The sequence below is a fragment of the Neofelis nebulosa genome, chromosome 2 (genome assembly GCF_028018385.1).
Source record: "Neofelis nebulosa isolate mNeoNeb1 chromosome 2, mNeoNeb1.pri, whole genome shotgun sequence".
NCBI classification, from domain to species: domain Eukaryota; kingdom Metazoa; phylum Chordata; class Mammalia; order Carnivora; family Felidae; genus Neofelis; species Neofelis nebulosa.
This window is the reverse complement of record NC_080783.1, coordinates 2,891,121-2,914,728: the sequence shown is the minus strand read 5'-3', so window position 1 is coordinate 2,914,728 and position 23,608 is coordinate 2,891,121. Positions and strand designations below refer to the sequence as shown.

At 52.4% G+C, this 23,608-nt stretch overlaps 1 protein-coding gene across 3 annotated transcripts; it reads right to left on the bottom strand.

Annotated features, from left to right (window-relative positions):
* Positions 1 to 342: 342 nt before the first annotated feature.
* On the bottom strand, positions 343 to 22,622 carry ILKAP (ILK associated serine/threonine phosphatase). Of its 3 annotated transcripts, none has more exons than XM_058699602.1 (12): positions 22,465 to 22,622; positions 14,903 to 14,968; positions 14,375 to 14,431; positions 11,498 to 11,614; positions 9,860 to 9,986; positions 8,048 to 8,154; positions 7,355 to 7,448; positions 7,077 to 7,164; positions 5,616 to 5,737; positions 2,441 to 2,560; positions 845 to 926; positions 343 to 622 (listed from the first exon to the last, which is right to left on the bottom strand). In XM_058699602.1, the coding sequence occupies exons 1-12, from the start codon at positions 22,517 to 22,519 to the stop codon at positions 482 to 484; spliced, it is 1,176 nt and encodes a 391-aa protein (XP_058555585.1). In that variant the 5' UTR covers positions 22,520 to 22,622; the 3' UTR covers positions 343 to 481. The 3 variants fall into 3 exon arrangements, with proteins under 3 accessions (XP_058555585.1, XP_058555599.1, XP_058555592.1); XM_058699616.1 differs by having other exon boundaries at positions 14,880 to 14,968; positions 22,465 to 22,559; XM_058699609.1 differs by lacking the exon at positions 11,498 to 11,614.
* Positions 22,623 to 23,608: the final 986 nt, after the last annotated feature.

Here is a 23,608-nt window from a genome sequence, read left to right as displayed (position 1 = left end):
CAGCTAGGCCTAGCACCCCGCCCCCCACACAATGTTCTGCAACCTTATTTTGCACAGAGAAATGAAAAAAAGCCAGAAGGCTCCGACAGCCTGTCTGGGCAGGTCACTTCCTCAGTTTCCCACTATAAGATGCCACGTCCCCAACCAGGCGCATTACGAGGGCGAAAGAGCACAGGTGAGGTGCCCATGAACTACAAATGTCACAACAGCCTGTGGGGTCACCACTACAGGCCAATCCAAGATGCCATGATGGTCTGGCCAAGGAAAGACCCAGAGCATATCCAAAAGCAAACACAACCTCTGAAGGGTCAAGAATCATTCAAATGTAATAACGCAAAAGACTAGAAAAAAAAAAGAAACCTTTATTTACAACCATGGGAGTCCCACAGGAGTACACGAAACACACGTAATGTGCACACACACACACACACAATGAACCTCTGAAGTCAGCACGTGCCGCGCCCCTGGCCTCGCCGCGCCCTCACTGCCCTATCCGCACCACCATCACCGTGACGTTGTCCGCCGAGCCCCGCTGCACCGCCTTGTTGGCCAGCCTGTTGCAGGCTGCTTCATAGCGCGCGTCCACTGTGGGCTTCCCTTCTCGGCTCTGGATCTTCTCATCCTACCGGACAGCAAAGGGGCACAGGTGAGCGGGGGATCCGGTCACCCTCCGAGATGTGGTCTCTGAAAGGAGGAACTGCTCCCCAGCCTCCGTCAGGACAGGCAGCAGGACAAAAGGACCGATGAGTCCCGTGGGTGGAGTTCACACAGGAAAAGTGCACTGGGGGGCCGCGGGGAGGAAGCCGCGTGCAGCTCGAGCAGCTGGTACCCGGTGAGCTCTTACCTCCAGGCAGGACAAGATGAAGTTGACCGCTTCTTCCGGGGTAAAGACCTTGAAGAGGCCGTCACAGGCCAGCAAAATGAACCTGTAACGGGAAGAAGAAATATAAACGGGTTTTAGCAGCAAACGTTATAAAATGGCTGGACAATGCAGGTAAAACAAATACTTATCCAACTACTCAAAGGCTAAGAATTTTTTAAAACCAATTTAACTTCTGAGAGGTGGAAACTAGCATTTATAGCCATGATACCATCCATCAAAACTGGACTACCCTTCTGTCTGCCCACAAGATGATTATGGACTAACCCAAATACTAGGTACTTCTTAGAGGAACTCGAGGTAAATCGTGGAATAAAAACATCAGGTGTTACGGCAAACACTGAATTTCCATCACCACGTGACTGTGTAGACACAGACACAAGGGCCTCGAGCCCTCACGACCCTCACGAAGCGCTGCGAGAGTCCAACACGGCAGGCAGGACAACCAGGTACGTCTGTGGTCTGAGAACAGGATCAGGTCCCTTTCAGAGGCCCCCTCCTCTGGACTCTCGAAGGAAGCTCTTGCGTACAACAGGGTGCAGAGGGGGGCTCCCCCACAGCTCTGAGGTGGTCATCCCTCTCTGCTCATGCTAACACCCAGGTCTTGGTTTGTCTTCTGGCAGGGCGCTTCCCCCACAGTGTTCAGTGAGCACGCAGGGTGCCTGGAACCCAGCAGGTGCACGTCCGGGGAGGCTCCCGCCACGCCCCCCTCCCGTGGTGACAGAGCCCGAGTAACCGGTCGCACAAAGCCACGACTACAACCTAGAGCAGGGGAGCTGGCACGGCGCACGCCACAGGGGGGCCCGGGCAGGGTCTGGAAAACCAGAGGAGGGGCTGGTGGAAGGAAGCGTCCCAAGACCCCAAGGCCGGCAAGCGCACACGGCCCCGCAAGAGACGCTGGGCAGGCGGGGCCGTGGGGAGGCGCCCTCGCGAGGTGGAGGGAGCAGGCCCGCTCCTTGCGGCTCCTCGGGGCTCCTCCTTGGGGCTCCTCTTGAGCCTCGGGCTGCCTACCCAACCTTCAACTCCTTGCTGAGGGGCCCTGGCCGTGGCGGGCACGGCCGTCTCTTTCTGGCCCCAGCCCGGCGCTGCTTCAACACCTCCCTTCTCCACCAGTCAAACTCCTCAGCACGGAACTCAGGACCCCGCACGACCCACCCCCCGCCCCCCAGCACCCTGCTGGCATCCTTCGATGCTCTCTGCTACTGCTGCCCGCCCGCCCGCGTGTCATGCTCTCCTGCTGCAGTGGCGGTGCATCTTCCCTCTGCCGGGAGGCCCTTCTCTCTCCCACAGGGACGTGGCCCAGGTCCCCCAGAGCACCCGTGCTCCCGACACCCGGTGCCGGAACCCCCCCGCCCCCCCCCCACACACACACGTGCGCTAACCTCCTGGACTGGGGGACCTGCAAGGGCAGAAAGCAGTCTGTCCGTTCCTGCAGTCAGGCCCAGGCAGTGCCCACGACAGGACTGCTCCACCCACTCCAGGCTCATGACACAAACTGAAGTCGGGAAGGGAAACCGGACCGTGTGCACGCACCCCCGTGCCTGTGGCACGGCCACGTACCTGTCGTTGGGGGTCAGCTGGCAGCGTCTGATGTCTGGCACAGAGGTGACCCCACAGCGCTTGTACTGCCCGTCCCCGATGGAGCGCGACACCTCCAGCACACCCAAGACACGTCCGTCCCTAAATCGGGGAAACAGACTCCATGTGACAGATCGTGGGTCCACAGTCCTTAGAGGCAGAGGGAAGACGGAGCCCGCGAGTCTGCTCTGACCCGCGCTGCCGGCCCTGAGCCTCAAGGAACACACGCTCGTCTGCACGTTCCGTGCTGAATCCTGGGCACCTCCGCCCCGCGGCACCCGACGGCACGGTACACCCCCTGGCTGGCACGGGGCAGCCCCCGACCCCCAACCTGCTATCTTGCCCACACTCAAGCTGGATGTGACAGGACTGGGTCGGGGCCTAGATCTGCTTTTCTATTTTGTGTTTGCCCTGAAGCCCCTCAGGCCACATCTGAGCCCGCAGCCAGGGTAACAGCTGCCGCAGAAGGCCACTTTGAACTTGCACCCAACCGGACTTGGAAAATACCTGAAGGTAACTGTTCCCAGATGCCGAAGCACCGCTTTCTGTACACAGGCTGTGAACGTGGTTTATCTTAACCTGTATCAACTGTAGTATTCTGCACATTAGACTTTTACCCATTCCAATTTTTAATTAATTATTGTTATTTTTTAATGTTTTATTTTACCTTTGAGAGAGAGGGAGAGACAGAGCATGAGCAAGGAAGGGCAGAGAGAGAGGGAGACACAGAGTCTGAAGCAGGCTCCAGGCTCCCAGGTGTCAGCACAGAGCCCGACATGGGGCTTGAACCCACAAACTGTGAGATCGTGACCCGACCTGAAGTTGGACGCTTAACCAACTGAGCCACCCAGCACCCCAAGTTTATTTATTTTAAGAGAGAGCACGAACAAGGAAGGGGCAGAGAGGGAGGGAGAGAGAGAATCCCAAGTAGGATCTGAGCTGTCAGCACAGAGCCCGACACGGGGCTTGATCTCATGAACCTTGTGAGGTCATGACCTGAGCCAACATCAAGATTTGCACACTTAATCGACTGAGCCAACCAGGTGTCCCTACACGTTCCGTTTTCCAATGAGGCATCCAGAGATGGGGAGGCAACCTAGAAGTGGGCCTGCATGTCTGTCAGCAGGGGAAAGGGCCCCCACTCGATGCCCCCGAGAACAATCCCGATGGGCCTGCGTGCTACGCGACCTCCGGCAGCTGCAGACCCCTGGGGCCGCAGGCCCTCGCTGGTGAAACCAGAGAAGGCGCACACGAGGGACGCGTGAGTGCTCAGCAAACGCCAGAGCCGTTCGCGGGGGTCTACAGAGCTTTTCCAAGTGACAGAACATTAGGAAATGCTCCGCAGAGATGCTCTGCAGATGGCTGCGGGTGGCAGGAAGTTCCTCACTGGCCTGGGCCGCTGTGTTGGCACCAGAATCCAGTCCGGTCCCGGCCCTTCACCGTGGCCACACCGTCGCCCTCCCGGCGGGGGCCTCCTGCTGGCATCTTTAGTACAATCATGGAAACGAACAGCAAGGGGACAAAGTGCACAGGAGCAGAGGAAGACCTGGGTGGGGGGAGGGGCGCTCTCAGCCTCCAGAGCACTAACTGGGAAGCCGCTCAAAGCGCGAGCCCCACAGGAACCCAAGGAGGCGCTTCTTTGGTGACCTGTGACTAGGCGTGGCCTCCCCCGCCCCAGGCATGAGCCTGGCCTGTCCGACGCAGCCGCAGGTCCCCAAGACCCGGTCAGCGCCAGCAGCTCTGCACAGAAACCGGACGGGCGCGGGGTGGGAGCACAGCAGGCCCCGCGCCCCGGAAGCACAGCCATTTTCAGTGTGTCCCACGCCCTGCGGGAGCCACAGCAGGGAGCGCCAACGATCACGGGGCCGGAAGAGCCACCTGTACTTCAGAAAACGACGTGGAGAGCTGACCCGCACTCCCACGCGCAGGACACACGTACGCCAACAACGGACGGGCCGTGTGAAAGCAGGCAGTGAACTCGGGACGCAGGCGACCCCGCACGACTGTCCTCACGGAAAGGGGAGGGACCCAGGTCAACGTGAATGCCGACTGGACGCCGGTTTCCAACCAAGACAGCACGCAATAGCTGGGGAAATCGGGATCGGCCAGGAAAGGAGAATGCGGCAACCAGAGTTACTCTCTGCGTTCTGTCTGCAACGAACCTTCAAACAGGGCAGCCTCACACGTGGCAAAAATGTTCGCTGCTGAATCCAGGCGGTAGATGCTGAAATGTTTTACTATTTTACATTGTTTTCTGTAGGTCTCAAAGTGTCAATGATAGCAGCGGCAGGGCGGGCGTGGAGAAGACAAAGCCGGCCCGCCGCGCTGAGCCACCCGCCCCTCTCTGAGGGGCTCGTCCTAGCCACACTGTCAAACGACATCGCTAGGACACCTCAACACCGCTCTCAATTACGTGGAGCCTGGGGACAGAGGGTAGCCGCCACATGGCTGATACTCCTGTCAGCCACGGGACTGTCAATGTCCAAATTTTTTCAAGGAGTTCGGGCAAAAGCAGAATTTTAAAGTTCTAAGAAAGCCAAAGGAGCTCTCAGAGTTGTGACTCCTCTCCAGAGGCCCCGCACCACTGCCCGGAAGCAGCCTAGAGCAGCAGTGATGGACAGAAAATGCCCCTCCGGGGACAGACGGCCGCGGGCTTCCCCGGACCCCTTCCTGCTCTCCCCCCCCCCGAACATCAAGTCCTAACGGTCATACTGTAAGACCGACCAGAAAACGCCCTGGCTAAACTCCGGTAAACGTCCTTCGGTAGAGAAAAGACGAGGAAAGAAGTCAGCCTCGTCAGCCACCTTCGAGAAACAGCATTTGAAAACCAGAGCGGGCATGCGGTCGTCAAAGGTGTAGACAGAGATGGAGGCGCAGACGGAGCAGGTCAGTGCGGGCTACGAAGAGCTACTGTCTTCACCACTTCAGATTCTCTCCTGGAGAATCTGCCTAAAACTGTGGCTTATTCAGTTGTGACAAATGACAGTATTCAAGAAAGTTCCCAGGCACACGGTGCGAAATCCCACAACCTCCATTCCCCTGCCTCCCCGGCTTCGACCTTGGTCTCCTCCCGCCACAGACACTGCGGAACACGGCGAGTTCTGCCCTGGGAGGCCCCCCGGCCGCGGTGACGGGGAGCACCCGCCAGCCCTGTTACCTGACGTTCCCGCCAGCCTTCTGTATTCTCATCCGCTCCTCATACTGGGTGGGGTTGTGCTCCTTGCTGAGGCTTAAGGCCGCGTGCTTCTGACTCTCCTCATTAAACCGACACAGGATTGCCTGGGAACACGGACAGTCCCACGGTCATGAAGTTCAAAGTTACCAGGTGAAGAGAAAGGTTAACAACAGAGTTTCAGTTCAGTCTCCCGCTGACAAACACGAGTTCAGAGCGTCAGGCAGCAAAGAAGCGTCACAGAAACCGCGACCAGGGAGAGGGGCCGTGGTGCGGGTCCAGTCTGGCGCCAGCACCGCGGGACAAGCAGCCAGTCGCTGACCCTCCGCAGGCCGCTGCCCTCTCGTCTGCGACACCCAACGAGGATGAAAGCCCCGGGGGGCGTCGCTACTCCCAGGATCCGGTGCAGGCAGAGGGGAGGGCAGGAGGGCGGGCTGGCCAAGCGCCTCCATTCGCTGCCGCCACCGCCTCCACCACGTGGGAACTTCCGGGGAAACCTCAGTCCTGCAGAGCAGGAAGCCCGGAGGATAGGTGTGTGCCTGAGGTCGCACAGCAGAGCCAGGAGGCAGACAGGATGCAAATTTGGATCAGGCTCAAAGGTTTTGTTGCCCCCCCCGCCTCCCCCCGCAATTTTACTCATGTTACTTGTTAGTTAGTCTCAACACATGTGACCTAGGGACGGTCTGCTAGAATATCACCACATAAAACCCACTGCACAGGGACCGTCTGTGATGCTCACTGCTGTCCCCCCAGTGCCTAGTATTTATGCAGAGATCACTCTAAACACGACGGGGTGCGGGCAGCGGTCTCCAGGTGCTGCCTGAGAGCGGGAAGGCTCACTTGGTCACCGTGACCGCTGCCGCAGCACCAGGCTCGCTGAAAGAGGTCCTGCCGCGTGGGGAGGGGGGCGGAGCCAGGTGGCAGGGCGCTGCCCTCCAGCTCTAAGCCATTCCCCACCGCTGGGGCCAGGACACTGGCTGCCACCAGTGGGAAATAAGCAGGTTCTCGCCCGCGGTCACGTGGCCTGGGCTCCGGACACGGCATCACCTAGTGCTTCTCCAACTACTTTTGACTTATTTGGTGTTGAGGGAAGGGCTCGCCCTGTTCCCTCCCAGCCACCTGAAGTCAGAGACATGCAGCTGAGGAATGTTCAAGCTGCTTGCACAGGGATGACATTCTGACCCACAGCCCCATGGCGGCAGAGTGTGTGTGCGTGCACGCGCACACACGCACACGCTCCCCAGGGCCCAAGACGGCCCAGAGAGCAAACAGCTCCGGCGCAGCTGCCAGCCCCCTGCCCGGAACGTGGAGTCTGCAGAAGCCCCAGCAGCGGCCCCGCAAGAAAGACCTCAGCCCGTCACCACTTCCCACCCCACTGAGCGCACGCTTCCTGGTGCCGGCCACACCCAGCGCCGCCGTCCCGGGAGCGGCTCCGGAGCCACGTACCCGACTGTCTCCGAGGTTGGCGATGTACAGGATGTTGTCCACGGCCAGGACACACGTGGCAGTGGAGCCATCTTTCCAGGCAGGCTTCCTGGGGGCAGACACGTCAGAAACACGGTCACCGCCGACCGACACCCACGCTTCGAGACTCCCTTCCAGAGCTGAATGGTAAGGTCTGTACCCCGACACGCACGTTAGCGGTCAGGAGAGCTTACTCGGTGGTGGGCGACTGTCAGAAGACCTCCGCGCTCACACACTCATCTTTATGTGATTACACTTACTGGCTCGAAGCTTGTTTAAGGAACTCTTCATCAGTATGCTTAAAAGTGTCCAAAAGGCATCTCTTCACGGTTTTCTCTACGCTGATTACATCTCCTGTTACGGAAGCAACCAGACGACAAACTCTTCAACATTTTTTATTTATTTTTGGGACAGAGAGAGACAGAGCATGAACGGGGGAGGGGCAGAGAGAGAGGGAGACACAGAATCGGAAACAGGCTCCAGGCTCCGAGCCGTCAGCCCAGAGCCTGACGCAGGGCTCGAACTCACGGACCGCGAGATCGTGACCTGGCTGAAGTCGGACGCTTAACCGACTGCGCCACCCAGGCGCCCCAAGACGACAAACTCTTAAGGGCAAATTCTCCTCCCGCTGCCATTTTGTTCCTGTGTCGTGACCAAGAACATCCCACTTCCTCGCCCGTAAGACAGGGTCAGTGGAGTTTGTTAGCAGTCTCCCAGGTGTGAAGGCAAGACACTCACTCACACACACACAGCTCACGCAAGGTGCCATCACGCAGACGACAAGTCCTACGCCAGGCGCCTACACGGCCCCACCTGCCCGCCTCAAGCCCCACTCCCTTCTGCCCCACCTTCAGAGAGCCACTGACGGTTCTCTGCAACGTGACCCGTCTTCCTGATTCACACCGACAGCAAACACCAAGACGAACACGAACCGACTTTGTTCTCAGTCTCACCTTTAGGAAATTTCCTGATCAAGTTCTGATGCAAGTTCTGTGCAGCAAATTTTGAGGCTCGAATTCCTCCGTGTCCATCAAAAACAGCAAAATATGAAACCCGGGTACTGGAAGAATCAATTGTCAGTTACTGAGATTTTCACAAAGATTGCTCCTGTCCACTAAGGTTTCTAAATCTTATTTCAAACAGTGAGCACTGAAAAGACTGAGGATGCCCCCTGCTAAGACATCAGCCACACTGTCACAACGGAGAAAAAAGACACAACGTTAACTGAGACAAACGTGGAAGTAACTTTCATGGTATTTTTTATCCTAAGTTCATTTAAGTGATTTCTGCACCCAACACGGGGCTCGAACTCATGACCTGGAGATCCAGAGTCACACTCTTCCGACTGAGCCGGCCAGGCGCCTCAACTTTCACGGCATTTTTAAATTAAAAGTAAAAAACTCAGGGCCTTGGCTGGCTCAGTCAGTGGAGCATGAGACTCCTGATCTCGGGGTTGGGGTTTCGAGTCCCACACTGGGTACAGAGATCACTTAAAAATAATCTTAGTTAAAAACTCCCATTTTTCAAAACTCAAGATTAACTGATCTTTCACTGAAGATGAAACTAAAATTCAGAACTTGTATTTAAAACATTTCGTTTTAAACCTAACACACCAATACCAGTTACTGATCCGAGACCATGAAAAATACCTCGGAGAGCAGAGGTAATTCCAGAATTGTTACTCAGACTGACCCAGCAGCGAATTCTCAATGCCCACCTTACCACTTATTCCCCTTTCAAATTCTGCCAGAAAGCTTTCATATACAGAATAAACACCATTAACGATTTAAAGCATTTCAAGCAAGAATGAAAATGCCCACGGGAAATGACATTCACTCTGCAGAGCTCTTTCTCAAACATGTTTCGAGTTCCTTTTCAACAGAGACCTCATGAGCTGTGACTAAATACCTTCGTCTGGTTCCTAACACACGGTACCTGCTAAGGCACAGTTTAGTGAGCCCAGTGAGACCCACTCCCCGGGCTCTCCAGAGGCCTTTCCTGGCTTCGAAAGGAACTCCAAAGCATACCACAGTGATCAACGGCTGCCTAACACCAGGGACTGTGCATACACGTGGTCTTCTCCGCACATGACCAGGTACCAGCAGGGACCATCACTTCCTCACCTGGACAAAACCCACCGGCACCAATGGCTCCGGCACACTGTCCGTTAATAACAGACTGTGACTGTGGAAACACGGCGGTGCACACACACGTGATCCTTGCCCTAGAGTCCCCGGGGTGCACATGGGACGTGTGTTAATGACATGCCTTGATGTCCTGCCTTCTGATGCCTCAGAGCTTATCCAAAGGCCTCATTTTAATCTCCACAGTTGCAGGAAAATTTTCACTGTTCTTTTCCTTGATGCCATTTCTGCTCTTTCTCTTTTGGGCCCTGACCACGACATGGCTCTCCTGGATCACCACGCGCCGCTGAAGGAGCAGCTCCCCCCTCCACCTACGGGCTCGCAGAGTAAGAGCGCTCCCTGCCGGAAGCTCCTCAGACACTGGGCAGTCTGTTCCCATTTAACAGGGTTCTCGGCTCTGCCAGAGCCGGGAACAACTTGGGGCCAGACAGCTCTCTGTCGCAGGGCGTCTGGCAGCAACCTGAGCGCCCCCGCCCACGTGACGACCAAAAACGTCGGGAAGGGAAGCACTGTGCAAAATCAAGAACCGAGCAGTCCAAGCGACAGGCCACGCTCCTGAAACCTGCCCACGGAACTCGGGCCAAACGGTCCACAGAGGCCTGCTGGAGCAGGGACACTCACATGAGGGACGATGGGGGCCTGCACTCCTCAGTGATGTCGTTCAGGATGACGTGGGCGTCCTGCATCTCCTCCCGCTCGCCCTTCCGCTCAGCCACGTAGCCCTTCAGACCAAAGATCACCGAGGAGGCTGCGGGAAAGAGAACAAAAGGCCAATACAAAACTGTGCTCTTCCCTCCAGAAGCCCTAGTCCCAGAGCAAATGGGGGGGGGGGGGGGAACGACAGGGGACTCTGGCTGTTTCACTCAGTGATGTCCTAACCGTGCACACGAATAAGCTGCTCCCCCGCAGCCACCTACCTCCCCAGCTGCAATCTGTAACTAAGATCAGACCACTGTTGGACAAGGACGGTCTCTAAAAGGCTGGGCAGTGGGGCCGCCTGGGTGGCTCAGGTCATGATCTCACGGTGGTGAGATCGAGCCCGACACTGGGCTCCACCGTGCTGGGCACAGAGCCCGCCTGGGGTTCTCTCTTGCTTGCGCGTGCTCTCTCTCTCTGCCCCTGCCCCACTCTCACACAAACTCCCCCTCTCTCTCAAAAAATAAAAAAGAGAAGGCTGAACACTGAAGAGGGAAGTAGGAGACGACAGCAAGTTAGTACTGACAGCTTCGGTTAAGGCATTAACAGCAGAGCAAGGAATGTGCTGTCGTCCCAAACTGGGGCAAGGGATTGTGTGCAAACCCAGTCTTGTCAGTAATCTAATGAGGGCAGAAAAATTCCTAGTTTAGACACATGCATGGAGTTTATCCCAAATGCCCTGTTGGACACGTGAAACTCTATTCCCATGCCTGAGGCTGGTAATGAATTTGAACAAACAGTAAGACAGTTGCTTCTACTTCAAGTGAGGAAGGAAAGGATAAAGGAGCACACACACCATGGGCACAGAAACCTGCTGACACTGAACGGCCAGGCCTGGTTAAGCTTCTTTTTGGACACCCTAGGGCTGTGTAAACAATAAAACGAACACGTTGACAGAGCCGTTGCTGGTAAGCACGGTGCTCTTGAGGCTCGAGGCCGTGACCAGCTAACCTACGACCCCGTCCTGAAGCGGGTTAGTAGGCTCCTCACACGCCTCCCAGTGCACCCCACGGCTTTCACTCGGAAGCTCTGGGGCAAAGGACAAAATGATCTGTACGGTGTGTGAACATCCTCGGCTACCTCTCTTTAACTGATACTTTTCATTTCTTCTCCACTCTGACAAGTTACAGAGCTGACTACAAATTTCAACCGGTTTTTCCAGCCTCAGGCTCCTTCTTGGGAAGCTGCCTACTAAGCTGATCACAAATTCAAAGTGCTCAGCAACAGGCTGTGAACAAAGACAGAGGTCAGAGAGAAAGCAGGGGCCCAACAAGCTAACTATTCACTAGACAAGGTGAAGTCAAAATGACCTGGGTTTTCTAACCCTCGAAGAACAAACGTGGGTTTCCGGCCTGACCAAAGATGGGCCAGAGACGAACAGAAAAGTCAGGGGAGGAGGCAAAAGTGAACTCGGAAGTCTGTCTGCAAAAAGAGAACCCTGCCAATTTCTTAAATACAGACACGAAACAGAAGTGTCCCGAATGGGAAAGCTGAGCTCGTTTTTGCTCTGGGTTGTTTTAAGATGGGAAGTCTAATACATTTGTTTTCAAACTGTCTGAAAACCTTTACAAACTTTCTTTTCCACAAGCTCTTCGCTGCCGTTCTCTTCTTCAGGGGCTCTTCTCTTTGCTCCTTTCCCTTCGTTCTTTACCGTCTGGGACATCGAAGCGTCAAGAGAACCTGGACACGAGGAGAAGCCAGACAGACACAGCTACAGACTGTCAAAGTCCCCAGCCGACCAGGCTCCACCCCAGCCCCGAGACGAAACGACGTGCGGCGCGAGCACCGGGAGAGAGGCAGGCACAGGGATCTCATGGCGAGGACTTGGAGGGGTGGGCAGTGGGCCGGGTGCCCGCCAGGAGGGACCACAGGTCAAGATCCAGGTCCTGCTCAGGCCAACTGTGAGAGGATCTGCAAGGAGGGTCGTCAGTGGTAAAAACAGCCCACATTTTGGGGCTGTGACACACACGAGGCTCCATACCCACAGGCCCTTATTAATAGGGAAGTTTCCAAAATCTGCAAAGTGACACGTCCTGAACAAGTCAAGAAAGCATCAAGTGCCCGAGAGGGTTACAATGAGGTAAACGTCAGGTATTAAGAACCGTGTATTGCGAAAGGCCAAACAGGACCGCTGAAGCCATTCACACTTGCAGAGGGAGGAGTCTGTACTCAAGCCAAAAAGCTAAGAGCACCTGCAGGGTGCGTGCGTTTTGGAAGGAGAAAATCTAGTCTCAAATTAAGGCAAGTGACTTGACCTCCCCGCCTCGGTTTCTCGACCCGTAACACAGGGAGAACACTGTCATCTCGGAAGGTGGGGACGAGGCAAGTAGAAGCATTTATCACGGTGCCTGGGTCATCACGTACCCAATAAATGGCAGCCGTTGTCATAGTAAGCAGCCCTAAGTATTCTCTGCATAAAAGCACGTGACCATCTACTCAATTATCCTTTACCAGACATTTCTGAGTACAGAGGAAGGGAAGAAAATGTCCCTGCAGAGTCAACTACTTGCAAAAGGACAGATATCTGCAACAGTAGGACATAACACACACCCTGCCCCACATAGTAAAGCACGTTAACTGAGAAAATTTCACTAATGTTTCCAATATACTTTCCCCCAAGGTCTTTCCAGTAGCCTCCTGTCACGTACTGTTTATCCCAGCTTTCCCGTGCGTATGTAAAACGATCTTCCTCTCTTTTAACTCGCAAAACAGAGACATTTTTATAGCTTTGTTACTGACTCCTAATTGAATCACTTGTAGTCAGAGAATGTGGTCTGTATATGAAATCAATTCATTAGTGGGACTTACTTTATGGCCTAGAATGTAGTCGATTTTGTATACGGTGAATATGTCTTCTCAAGAAATTCAATATATTGGATGCAAGGTTAGATTCTAAATCCGAAAAAATCAAGCCTGTTAATAATGGTGCAAAATCTTCTAAGTTGTTACTAGTTGATTGTCCTTTGTCCTGGGAAGAACTAAGACACAGCTATGTTGAATTTTCTTTTATTAAACCTGTAAAGAGCCCTGTTAAGTTGATGTCTGCACGCGTTAACTTTCATTGTAAGGCTGCTGTCCTTATAGGCAAGGTTTCAGGTTTAACTGTGAATGAGAGAATGCTGTGGTGTTTTAGTAAAGCCCCGAAAGCCTGAGAATTCTCACGTTAGAGGCCTGTAATGACTTGTTCTAAATAAAGAACTATGCTAACTTAATCCATACATTCTAGACTAACCCTGATAATTTTTATGTAATGAATTAGTAACACAAAAGATCGACTTGAAAATCAGCAGCAAGTGTTGTACTTGACGACATAAGGAAGGTATTTACACCAGCAGATAACTGCAGGTGAAAATAGACAGCCTGCCCCCTGTCCCCTCACTCTTGTCCTGTGGCCCCCTGTCCTGCCCTCACTTAGAGTGATTCCACGTGAGAAGTCCTCGGTGAGACAGAAGAGGAGACTCATCACTGTGACCACTGACCGGAACCTGCTCTTTTCTCCCCTTCGACCTAACTGGGATGTAGAAAGGAAAAAACATTTCCAGGAACAGGTAGAACCAATGTGAACAGGCTTGGCAAAAATGAAATCAAATCAATAAAGGTTCTTGAGAAAAAATAAGGACTGAATGAAAATAACCAACTAAGGTTTCAAGAAATTCCAAGAAAACTCCTGCACATGGTCTGTACTAGTTACTAAACCAGTGTCATTCAGATTGTATTTTCTTGAGATCAAAATTCTTTTTAATGTAGGTGCCATAAAAAAGAAGACTATCTGTTTTTATAGGTTCAGGGATATTAAAAATATTTTTTTTTTTTTTTTTTTAATTTTTTTTTTTTCCAACGTTTTTTATTTATTTTTGGGACAGAGAGAGACAGAGCATGAACGGGGGAGGGTCAGAGAGAGAGGGAGACACAGAATCGGAAACAGGCTCCAGGCTCCGAGCCATCAGCCCAGAGCCTGACGCGGGGCTCGAACTCACGGACCGCGAGATCGTGACCTGGCTGAAGTCGGACGCTTAACCGACTGCGCCACCCAGGCGCCCCGATATTAAAAATATTTTAACTATGTCATATAGTCAGAGACTTCTGAATACACTGGAGTCTGTCACTAACAGAGGCAGAGACGGACTGCTTTTTTTTTTTTTTTTATAAAATGTTAAAAACAAAGTTTAAATGACTAAGCTCTTAATTCTTAAAGTCAGTTGCAAGAGGTGGAACCCCAAGAAGTAAACAATAATCACCAAAAAGTGATGCTGTATATAATCTTTTTGTTTCCACCCGATGGTGCCTATTTCTTTTGTGATTTTACTAAATCTCATGCTGTATGCTGGTTTCATGTCATCCTAAGCTCTGTAGCATCTATTAATAAATACATTTTACATAAGGATACAATTTTTATGTATTATTTCCATTGGCACATTGAACCTTTTCCCTCCCACTTACCTGAATCCCCACTGCTGGCTGGTGGGAGATCATCAAAAAGCAAAGGTCCCCCTGATCCTGAAACACAGCAGAACACTCAGTGAGCCCACAAAACCTGGGGGAGGCAAGAGCTTCAGAATCCATCCCACCAGGACACCTACGCAGGTCAATGAAATCATCTCAAAACTCTCGTGTCAATCCAGTGGCAACTCATACTTCGGTAAATAATGGCTCGAACCTATTTTATTTTAAAGTCCTATCAATCAAAGGAAACAAAAATCTGCCTGAAAGAGTTAAATCTGATTTCAGCTGGTAAAGTAAACACTCAAATGAACCGGAGGAAACTGCTCAACGTTTTTATGCAGCTCCTCAGGGCTAGCGACTAGTGGATTTTTCTGCCTTACCTGATGCCATGGATTCAAAACTTAAGACAGTCCAACACCTAAAACATCTGTGTGTTGAAAATGGGGGAAAGGGAGAAAGATTTGAGACAACTACAACCCCAGGATGACACGTTGACACACACCTGGGAGAGCCTGAAGACTGTACCTGAGTCAGTACTGCTGGCCGGAGGGAGGTCGTCAAAGAGCAGAGGTCCCTTCTGAGCTTCTTTGCCTACAACACAGAGCACCTGCTTAAAGAGCATCTGGTCACCGGCCAGGACACATTTTCGGGGGGGGGGGGGGGGGTACCTTCTGAGATGTTTACTATTAAGTTCAAATTTTCTCCTCTTTGTTGGACAAACTTTTTAAAAGTATTTTCTGGACAGCCATTTAACACGGACATTTGCTTCCAACAGTTACAGTCAACAGAAAAGCAATGAAAGACGACCCAACTGGCATTTGAAGGGCCACTGGGTATTTTGAGGAAAACAAATATTTTTTTTTCTCCATGATTTCATGCCTGAAAGCAAAAAACGCTTAAAAACCTTTCTTTAAAAATAAATCCTGGGAAGAAAAATACAGATTCTAGGCCAAGAAAACAATTATTGGGTCCCTCAAGATAAAACTTCAAAGACAGAGGGACTCTTCCAAGATATGTGGTCTTCAAAAGTCCTATTTCAATAGCATTCTGAACTGACCACCAAATAGAAGGTCAAACAAATGAGCACAGAGAAGGTGAGGGGTTGAAGGAAGCAAATCGGTGTTAACCCGGCATCCCCAGCAAGTGCCCACGTCAATTACCATCTATGGAGAAAATGAGGAATTTCAGATACTCCAAGACAATAAACTCAGCAGAAAGCCAGGGAAATTTTTTATCTAAAAATCTGAAGATTTACACACCAAAAGTACCTGTCTTAAATGCTTTATACTCCATTATCCCTTTCCACATAAAATTTAACCACCGTTCCTTATTCTCCAGCTTTCCCCCAAATTTCTATGTAAGCTATTAAACACTTGAACGGGGTGTGTGTGTGTGTGTGTGTGTGTGTGTGTGTGGGCTGAAGACGCAGGTGTGCACAATCCCATCCTGCATTTGGCCCCCTCTGGTTCCCCGGAGTTCAGGTACAGAAATGTCCTCATTTCACAACCAGTTCAATTGTAAGCTCCAAAAGGCTCCGTAGCGTCCTTTTGCCTCTATGTAGAAACGAACTGGGTATCAATCCTACTCTTTTAAAAACAAAAGTTTAAATTAAAATATAGAAACTCCAAGGAAAGAAGTATCTTCAGGAGTTTTTAGGTCAAAAGTACCTTAAATACCTGATAAATTTCTGATTTAACAAAAAGTAGTAACTCTTCTGCTTTACACCCTAATTCAAATGGGAAATGTCTGTTTCATTAAATTATACCGTTCTCCCTCAGGATTTCCCAAACTAACGGCAAATACTACCGTTTATCTCACACATGACATAAACACCCTACAGAAAGTATTCAAAAAGCAGCATGGCCAGGCCATTAAATGGCATGCAGAATGACCACTTAGTCAACAGCCCTCCTCCCAGGATCCCTAATGTTCCGACAGGGCACTTCCAAGAGGAACCCAAACCATATTGTGTCTGAGCCTCAAACGCCCATTCTCCTAACAGACTCCAAATGCAGGACAGGCGCACTGCGTTCAGTGGGGCCCGAGGGCCAGGCGTCTCAGGAGACAGAACGTTACAGGGAGGAGGCCGACCTGAAAAGCAGCCCACCCTTCCGCTGGGGCCAGGTCAGGTTTTCGTTTCTGAATTAAACTACCCATCTGAATCAGGTCCCTGTCCAATGGGGAAGTCCTCTCTCCCCAGGGAAGACATTTTCAGTTCTTGCAAGCATTCCTCACGACAGCACTCCCAGCACAGCCCCGGCCTGGCCTCTACCCTGTGGCTACAACTCAGACGCAGTGCACGGATCCGAGCACCACCCCAGGCAATGGCCCATCTCCACGGGCTGAATCGAACGCGCTTCTCCACTCCTTCTCACTCTGGAATACTGGAATCCCGTAAGTGCTATTTCAATTAAACATGAGAGCATCTCATTTCTTTTGGCCACAGCTGAGAATGGCTTGTAAAAATAATGAACATTTACTGCCTTCCAGGCACTGTTCTATATTCTAGCACTCTATCTTCAATGCATCAATCCTTACAACAGTTTTACAAGGTGAGTACCATTACTGTGTTCCTCATGGATGAGGAAACTGAGGCAATCAGGCGCAATAATGCCCAAGGGAAAGCCTGTAAGGGGTGGGGAGTCCAAGCCAGGCAGCCTGGTTTCCCAGTCCATGCTCTTGTGAGGTGCCACACTGCCTCCACACGGCATCTCATTTAACCCTTCCAACAACCCCACGAACACAATCTCGAGGCTCTAGATCTCTGGAATACGTCACTGAAAGGATCAAATAGCTTGCATTTGTATTCTTAAAAAAAAAATCTGTGGGGTATCTGGCTGGCTCAGTCAGTAGAGTATGCAACCCTTGGTCTCGGGGTTCTGAGTTCAAGCCCCATGTTGGGTGTAGAAATTACCTAAAAATAAAATCTTAAAAAAATTTATGGGGGCGCCTGAGTGTCTCAGTCGGTTAAGAATCTGACTTCGGCTCAGATCATGATCTCGCGGTTCATGAGTTCCAGCCCCACATCGGGCTCTGTGCTGACGGCTGGGAGCCTGGGGCCTGCTTCCAATTCTGTGCCCCCCACCCCCCACTCTGCCCCTCCCCTGCTCACGCTCTCTCTCAAAAATAAATATACATTAAAAAAAATCTGTTTTTAAATCTGTAAGTCATAGATGCTGTAACAAAAACTTATGATCAGCCAGAATCTTACATTCTATTTTGGATAAATAGTAATTCAAAGTATTTGGGGCTGCAATAATTAAGACAAATGTGACTGTGACCCAAAACTTTGGAAGAAGGCCCCCCAGAATTCTAAATATAAGAACTTAATGAAGAATGAGACAGGGCTAAAGACTGTTTTCCTTTACAGTTAATCTCACCTAGGGTTTTCTGTTTCGAGTCATCTACATTCTGAAGCTGAGAAAACTACTTTTGGGTGGATCATATTCACATCAGCTAACGGCTGCCATGCACACTAAAGCAACAAGAGGGTCAAATATTTCGCTTCAACTGTTCTCTGCACCTGAATCTTTTCAGGCTCAAATGCAATGTACCACCGAAGCATCGGAAAAAGCCCCCACTCTGCCCCCCCCCCACAGTAACAGAGGAGTGTGCACGTTCCACTTTCTTTCAGGCTGATGCCCTTGTGCACGAGCATTCTAACTTCTAGAAGGCAGAAGCATAGTGCACACAACAGTACACACACCCTTGTTCATATAAGCCCTCGGGGCTCGTTCCAGCTAGCACACCTGGGTCGAATTACGCTTCCTGACAGCTAGGTACTGGGGGGGGGGCGGGTCGTCCAGTTCCCTTACTGGTGGGCACGCAGGCCGATTCCAGTGTCCCGCAGGACCAACAATGCCACAGCAAACCACCGACGTGTCCCCTACCTAATGTGCTAGACTGCTGCTCAAAGGGTATGAGCGGTTTAAGCCTGGCAGATGCCAACATTCGTTCCCCAAAAGCTGTGGTAACTTCCACTCCCAACACACTTCACGAGAATGTCCGTTCCTCTCCATCCTCACCGCCATGTTGACAAATTTCACTGTGATGGGTGAAAACACGGAACCATCAGCGATGTGCTATTCCTTTCCCCAGTGACTGAGGAAGCGCAGCTCTGGTTCCAGCTGCTGGTCATTCGCATCTCTTCTTCCATGAACTTCCACGAATGGCCTTTGACCATTTTCAAATGGGTTATTTGTCTTTTTTTCTTTTTTTTTAGAGAGAGCATGCATGCAAGTGGGGGAGGAACAGAGGGAGACAGAGAGGAAGGGGGGGAAGAGAAGGGAGGAGGCGGGAGGGAGGGAGAGGGAGAGGGAGAGGGAGAGAGAGAGAATATGAATCTTAAGCAGGCTTCAAGCCCAGCGCGGGGCTCAATCCCACGACTCTTCCCAGAACCCAAGAGTCGGCTCAACCGACTAAGCCATCCAGGTACCAAAGTCTTTTTTTATTATTACTGTGTATGAGCCTTTCATTTATTAAGGCTCATTAGTAATGTGTACTTAAATTATTTTCTGTTCATCTTTTGCCTTTGTGGTTATTTTGTCCCGCAGAATTTTTTATTTTTACATAGCTAAATCCACTTCAATTTTTTATGAGTTTTTTCCCTTGCTTATCGCTGAAGTTTTATAATTAAAGTCTTTTTTTCCCTAGTATCTTAACCTTTATTCTACATTTAGGTCTCTAGGTTTTTTCCCAAGAAATATCCTGAAGACTGTCCTGCAGTATTTACCTAGTCCCCACAGCTGACTGTCGGTTTCAAAGCATACTGGCGTAGCAACCTAGTAAGTGAAAGAACCACCCTATAAAACTGAAACCAGCTTACTGCCAAAGCAACTTTAAACCAGGACACCTTTAACTTGTTTGGATTATCAATGATAAGCTGTTGACCTTAAAGACATCAAGTGAGCACTTTCAGGAGTATGATACAGCAGAGAAGTTTCACTCCGGTCTGACATGGACATACTTCCTCTTTTTGACAAACCCTCTACACACAAAAGACTGGATTCACTCGGCAATCTAATCTGTAAGGGGAGTGAAAACTAATAATTTAGCACAAAATCTGAAAACATTTAATGCGTTCCTTCTACATGTTTCTTCAGATCATAAAAATTAAAAGGCTTGGAGGCAGGAGCATTAGATGGAACGTCTAAAACAACAACAACAAAAATCAAAGAACTACTTAAACAAAATACACTTGATGTGAGCTGAGCAGTGTGAAATTTCCTACCTTTTCACAAAATCCAGTTAAGAGTGCATTTTTATTCTCTTTTAGGTAGCCGCTGAAGTTCACAGTTCATTTACTAACTAACATCCGCTAGGCACTGACCATGTGCTACACCTGTGCTAAGCACCTTACATGTAGGTCTCTCTCTAATCCATGAGCTCACAGAAGGAGCCAGCAATCCTATTTTACAGATATGGGGAACGGCCACAGAAGGCAGTTAGTGGATTTGAAACCAGTTTGACTACATGTCCAAAACCACTCTTCTCCAGGACTGTGAGAATGACTAGTCTTTTACCGGTCCCTGCATTAGCTCAGAAATCTGTGGCACCTGGACATCATATGTGAGGGTCACGATGATGCAGTTTTGCCTCATCTTTCCATACACTGTATTATTTTTTGTAATGTTTCTTTGAGAGCGAGAGAGAGCACCCACGCATGTGCAGGGGTGGGGCAGAGAGAGCGAGACACAGAATCCGAACCAGGCTCTAGGCTCCGAGCGGTCAGCACAGGGCCCGACATGGGGCTCGAACTCACAGGTGGTGAGATCATGACCTGAGCCGAAGTCGGATGCTTAACCGACCGAGCCACCCAGGCGCCCCTCCATCCACTTTATGAAACCAGATGCTTAACTGACTGAGCCACCCAGGCACCCCTCCATCCACTTTATGAAACCAACCTTATTTTCCTTTCATGTACTCCATTAATTTTATCAGTCAATACCACAGATTTTCTAAAACACAATATGGTGTTCAAATTAATTTTTCAAAAATCACAGTATTTCCACAAGATAGTGAAATCAGAATCTGTTCTTGTTCAAGCGATTTTAACCTGTTACCTCTCATGTTGTCAATTTTAACCAACTGCACGGCCAGAGAACTTTGGATCCCAATTCTTACCACTCACTTTACTGCTTATCCCGCTCAGCTTCTGGCCATCCACAAATTCAGAAAGCATGCCTTCTTTGTTTTTAAAGCTATTTAAAAAAATATACTCAGCCAAGCAGGGCCTGGGCAGTGTCAGTGCCCTTCCCACAAGCAGGGGGCAGTTTACTCATCCAGGGAACAGGGGTTTAAACACTTTGCAGCCCCTTTGCCACCCTGGCATCTCAGCCAGGGGTTGGAGACACCCTCCTCCCCTACCCTGGATTTGGTGGCAAGCTGCCAAGTACCAACTTGTAAGCCTTCTCAGTTGTCAGATTTTGTATCACCTAAAGGGTGCCCTCCCCTGAGCAAATTAATTTCTGGTAAAAAGTCACAGTTTTGTTTTGTTTTTTTTTTTAAATGATAGGCTTACAGGCACACCCGCAAATCCACACTCTGCCCCAAACATACTCAGAGAGGAGGTATATTTCATCAACGGGGTTTAAAAAAAAAAAAAAAAAAAAAGACTGCACACACCAGGCCAGAGCCTTTAACCCCAACTAGAACAATTTAGGAAGTGAATGGTCGAGTTGAGCACACAAGCTCAAAGACAGTTATTCAGATGCTTCTGTACCATCAGAATGGTAAGTGGGGAAGAGTTAACAGTGCCATTACTGGGAATGATGGCCCCATAAAGGCTGGCCAGACGGTTCACGTGCCACAAGCCAGAATCCAGGCCTGGCGCAGGGCAGGACCACCCCTCCTTAAGAGCCCCAAGTTCACCACTCCTCCACACTAGTATGTTCACGCAGACCGGAGAACTGAATGCCGCCGCCCGATCGCTCCCTTGCCTAGACAAATCACAAGTCCACCCAAGCTCAGAGGCCCCATCCCAGCACCGCCTCCTTCCCCAGCGTTTCTGGATGGACTACAATCACTCCTCCAGGCCCTGCGGCATTTCCCACGGTCGCTAACTTTTGCCAGTTTTAATTATAATCACTTGCATTCCCGTTTAAGCTCTCTGAAGGCAAAGACTGGAGCTCACTGTACACCCCCCTATTCCCCACAACAGTAGTTTCCAAACCACAGTCTCCAGACTTCTGCCGCACTGGCCAAAAGCCCCTGGGGATTTAACCACACAGATGCAGGACCCTACCTTGGAGGCTTTCCGATTTAGTGGACGGAGGCAAGCCTGGAAATCTGAACTTGTTTTCAAAGTTTTCCAGGTCTTCTGCCACCGAGTTAGGCTTAGAAAGGAGGCCCTATAGAGTGGAGCGTCTCCCTGATCGTCCCCGCGTGTGAAAGCACTGATCAGCCTCGCCGAGCGAAACCCGGGGCGGCCACAACGCCTAGGATGCGCTGGGCTAACAAAGGCCTGGTCCCAGGCCGCTCGAGCGCGGCGGAGCTCACACCACCGCGACGAGAACACGCACAGCCGCCGAGGCCCGGGCGCAGCCGATGCGCGCACCTGCGCCGGTGCTCTGGCCTTTGGGGAGACGGGGGACGTCGTGGGGCCCGGGGAAGGAGGGAAGAAACTACTGAGAAAAGTAAAATCCTAAGAGCGCTGGGAACGAGCCCTCCCTCTGGGCGTCAGAAACGCGAAGGACCGCGCCGCTGGTTGCTTCGGCGTCGGGGGTGGAACCAGAGCGGACCGCAGCCCCGAATCTGCGGCCCGGCCGCAAGGACAGCGGCGGGGAGTCGGCCGCCAGGCCGCGAGGCCGGGTGGTGCGCGCGGGGCCCCGGGCTCGGGCCGACCCTCCGCCGCCGCACGTGCGGGCCGCACACAAAGGACGCGGCGGCCCGCGGCCGGCTCCCGGGCCCGCCCTTGTGCCTGCGCAGTCGACATGGCGGAGACGCGCCGGGGCGCCGCGGGGCCCGCCGCCCCGGCCCGGCAGGCCGCGCTCGCCCCCGCTCCGCCCCGCCGCCCGCCTCAGGCGCCGCGGGCCTCCAGGCCGCCGCCGCGCGCCCTCCCCTGGCCGGCCGGGCGGCCACCCGCTTACCGGCAGCCGGGCGCGGCGAGCGCTCGGGCTCCGGCAGGTCCCCGAACAGGTCCATGGCCGAGACTGGGCGGCAGCGGCGGCGGTGGCGGCGGCAGCGGCGGTCGCGCAGCCCGAGGGCGGCGGCGGCAGCGGCGGCAGCGGCGGCGGCGGGGCGGTGGCGGCCCGGGCGCCGTCAATCACCCGAAGGCGGGCCCGGAACACCACCAATCGGCGCGCGGCGTGGCGCGGCCACCCCAGAGTCCCGCGCGCGGGTGGGCGGGGCGGCGCGCATGCGCCGAGGCTGATTTCGCCCTGGAGGGCGGAGCCGACGTCGCGGCAGCCACGTTCCCGGCAGGCGGCGGGTCTGGCTCCTCCTGCTGTCCTCCGGTAGGGCGTCCGGTGCCAGGAAGCCGGCCTGGGGAGAATTGCCGAAGCTCAGGGGACCAGCGTAGTGGGCACTCTTGTCCGGGAAGGCGTTCCGTGCCGTAGCCCTCACACCGCCGCCGTCGGCGCTGACCCCGAAGCCCGGGGAAGTGCGGGGTGTGGAGGGCGTGTTCCCTCTACCTGTCTGCCCCTGTCCGCGCTCCTGGCGGGCGGGAAAGACGGCGCTTCCGTGACGCCGGGGCTCTGTCCCGCGACCGGCAGCCCGCATGCAGCTAGGCCTCGGCGTTCCCCTACCCAGTACACCCAATTTGAGCGAACGTGGACATCGGGCTCTGGCGGGGGAGGAAAATGAGGCCCCTCTGATCATGTCTGAACTCAGACAAAATGTGAACGTAGTCCAAGCCACGAGCCCTGCCTGATACGAGTGACTGCTGCTTCTGGACCGATCACAGATTTAGCTGTGTCTGATCTTCCTGCCTTTCAGATAAGATCGATTAAGGCATCCTGTCAGGGCATCTCTTCCTCTTGTTGACATTTTTTTCAATCCAGAGCAAAGCCCCCATCCTTAAAATGTTTCCCCAAATTACCGGCCACGCATCCCAGTCTGCTAAGTGCTTTCCAACATCTGACCACTGACGTTTCCAGGGTGGTGGTCTCCCTCCCTCCCTCCCTGCGATGAGTAGGAAACCCACCTTGTTTCCATTGCAGGGGTATTCCTGGTGATGTCTGGCTTTAGGACTTTGAAGGGCCCAGCGAGCCTTCACGCCTCTCTCTTGCAGGA

Excerpts from the sequence above, each read along its gene's own strand:
- ILKAP (XM_058699602.1), bottom strand. The coding sequence starts at position 22,519 with ATGGACCTGTTCGGGGACCTGCCGGAGCCCGAGCGCTCGCCGCGCCCG. Across the intron at positions 5,738-7,076 it reads CCAACCTCGGAGACAGTCGG|GCAATCCTGTGTCGGTTTAA; the intron begins GTACGTGGCTCC and ends CCGTGTTCCCAG. Across the intron at positions 2,561-5,615 it reads AAGGCTGGCGGGAACGTCAG|GGACGGACGTGTCTTGGGTG; the intron begins GTAACAGGGCTG and ends TCCCCGATTTAG.